The sequence below is a fragment of the Fopius arisanus genome, unplaced genomic scaffold (genome assembly GCF_000806365.1).
Source record: "Fopius arisanus strain USDA-PBARC FA_bdor unplaced genomic scaffold, ASM80636v1 scaffold00003, whole genome shotgun sequence".
Classification (NCBI taxonomy): domain Eukaryota; kingdom Metazoa; phylum Arthropoda; class Insecta; order Hymenoptera; family Braconidae; genus Fopius; species Fopius arisanus.
Window position 1 is genome coordinate 2351673 of NW_011887742.1, and position 2791 is coordinate 2354463.

The following is a 2791-nucleotide window of genomic DNA, read 5'->3' on the forward strand; positions in this document are numbered from 1 at the left end:
AAAACAGAAATAGAGCGCGATTGCATTGAAATCGATGGAAAATTTAATATTTTAATTCTTCTATTCGCGGAAAATGGATCTACTCCCTCATGGCATTGACAATTACTGTTTAAATCGTGTCTTGGAGTGTTGTCATTACCATTGTCAATTTCACATGGTAATTACCCGTGGAAACATGACCGCAGGCCCATAAAAACTTGAGAGTGAGTAATCGCGAGTGTTTTGAGATCAATGTTCATAGTTTTTCCGAAGGAAATGTATGTTTCTGGTCATTGATAAGCCTTTTTCGTATTCTTCCAACCGTATCACATGAACATTACCTCCTTATTTGTAATGATTACCCTCGATGTACGATCAGGTTAATGCTCGGTAGATGATTTATCTCAAGGTCAAATCCTTACCTGAAGACTGTCTTCAGGAACTCTCAGGAAATAAACCCCAGCCCTCATTAAACCCCGTTTTCTCATTCGATAACTCATCTATTTTCTTTCGCGGGGCGCAATTTCCTCCGGAGTTCTTGTCATTGGATGAGGAAATTTTCCACTTCGATGATGCACACTCCAAGGTCAACTACTACATAAAAGAGAATATATTCTGCATAAACTGACTGTCCGTTATACCCCGGGGTGAAGACATCAGACGTCGTGGAATTTTCGAGAAGATTTTTGCGGATGTTCTTTGAAATTATTTTTTTTTGGGATTTTCCTCGGTGAAACTCAGATTGGAATTCAACAAAAAAAGACTTACAGATGACGATGATGATGATGTTTATGAATTTCTAGGTATTTTCGTGCTGATGACCCTGGGGCTCCTGGGGCTGGCATTCGGATGCACCATCCTCGTGGTTCAACCCTATGAACTGCTGTTCAAACTCAAAGTGATGTTCGGGGATAACGGGGAGATATTCGAACTCTGGAGGAAGCCACCTGTGGAGTTGTACCTCAAGGTGTACCTGTTCAACGTCACCAATCATGAGGATTTTCTCGCTGGAAGAGCGGACAAGCTGAGCTTTCAGCAAGTTGGGCCTTACGTTTACAGGTGTGTTCATATCTTCCGGTTAATTTCGAGTCGAGAATGTACCTCGTTAAAGGGTAGGGCCGATGCAATTACGGCGCCATTTCTCACACCCTTTCCAGTTTTTTTCTCTGAAAAATGTGTGAAAGGTGAATTGAGAATTGAATTGAGAGAGCCACGACTGAACACTCATAAATTCAACTATCAGGAAAATAATGAGCGTCCTACAGCCCTATTTTATGGTTCGTTTCTCCCACGATGGAATTATGACGTATCTGATACGAGAAACGCAAACAGATTGACGTGCTAATTGAAAAACAGCTGTTCCTAATCACCTGGGAACAGCCTAATCGGATTACATTTGAGAAAAAATTCAATCAATCTGTCAACTTGTTGACCGAATTCAGTGAATGGAATCGGAAAGACTGGTTTTGCTAAAATAAAGACCTGCAAGATAAAAACAGCATAATTAATCTGTTGTTGAAATCCTAAAGGAATTTACGATTTGTATTTTTAGATTCGAGAGAACCACCGGAATTATTTGCATAGAAATAGAACCGGTGATTGATGAAATTAATTGAAGAAATTTGAACATTTAATTAATTTATTTGGAGTACTGTAAGGGTGTTGTTTTGTTTGGAATTTTTTAATGCAATTCCATGTTTAGATATTTCCTGTCGGTTTTATGGTGGGCATTGTTTTTTTTTTTCAGGGAGTATTTAGAGCACTCGAACATTACATTCAATCCGAATGGTACTGTGACATCCTATCCCCACCATCCCCTGGTCTATCAACCCGACAAGAGCAATGGAACCGAGGGAGATATACTAATCTTACCAAACATAGCACTACTGGTAAGTACAATTATCTTTCACTTCTGTTCGACAATAACAACTGGAAAATTGCCATTTTTTCCATCCAAATACTGTTATTATCACCAATAAACCGACAATGCACTCATGCCCTCTCCTTTCTCAACCCGCATTTCAAACTCATCTAATATTCGTTAAAATAATCAATTTGTTGGGCGGAAACTCCGTGTTTTGTTAATAATAAATAATTGAATCCGGTGGAAATGATTTTTAGAAGGGGAAAATGTGGTTGAGATGTTTTCTTTTATTTTTCCTGTGTGACTTTGAATTTCACCAGACGTGTTTGCAATCCAGACATGTCTTGTGAGTCAGAATGAAATTAGCGGAGTCATTGGGGGAAGATCTTCGGTGCATTAACTCCGATAAATAACAATTTACTGATGATTGCGCTGATGGATGATTACGGAGTTGATTGACGGAGCCTGCAGTTAGATTCATTGTGCCAGCGATTTATAATTTTACGGTAGCTATTGAGTTCCGTTATTAATTTCCACGAGTAATCGATTGACTCTCACCGCAGAAATTTCAATAAAATCCACGAATTCAATTGTCACTGAAATACAGCGATAAATTCTCAAGTAGATCAACCCCCGAAAAAATCACATGCGAACTCTGACCCCCGCAATCGCAATGAGAAATTATCCGATAAACACCAGAAATTGGGGCGCACTCTGGAAATAAAAATCAATTGCAAAAGATTCTGTAGATGTGCAATAATGTCAATAATTATATCTTGCTGAGGTCACGAGCGGTAAAAATGAAAGCGCGGATAAATTTCCATTGCCCGCCAAAAATAGCTGAATTCCTTGAGTAAAAACAATACCGACGACTCGGTTTCCCCGATTTTTCACCAAAAATACGAAAAAATTAGCATTCGACCCCTCATTAATATGCAGCCCTCATGG

At 39.1% G+C, this 2791-nt stretch overlaps 1 protein-coding gene across 2 annotated transcripts in view; it reads left to right on the top strand.

Moving 5' to 3' along the window:
• The window catches only part of LOC105270350 (scavenger receptor class B member 1), a 23124-nt gene that overhangs the window by 13359 nt on the left and 6974 nt on the right, over nt 1-2791 (top strand). For both annotated transcript variants that reach the window (XM_011311233.1, XM_011311225.1), the window contains exons 2-3: nt 783-1038; nt 1727-1868. In XM_011311233.1, the coding sequence (XP_011309535.1) occupies nt 783-1038; nt 1727-1868 (398 nt within the window). The remainder of the gene's footprint in view (nt 1-782; nt 1039-1726; nt 1869-2791) is intronic.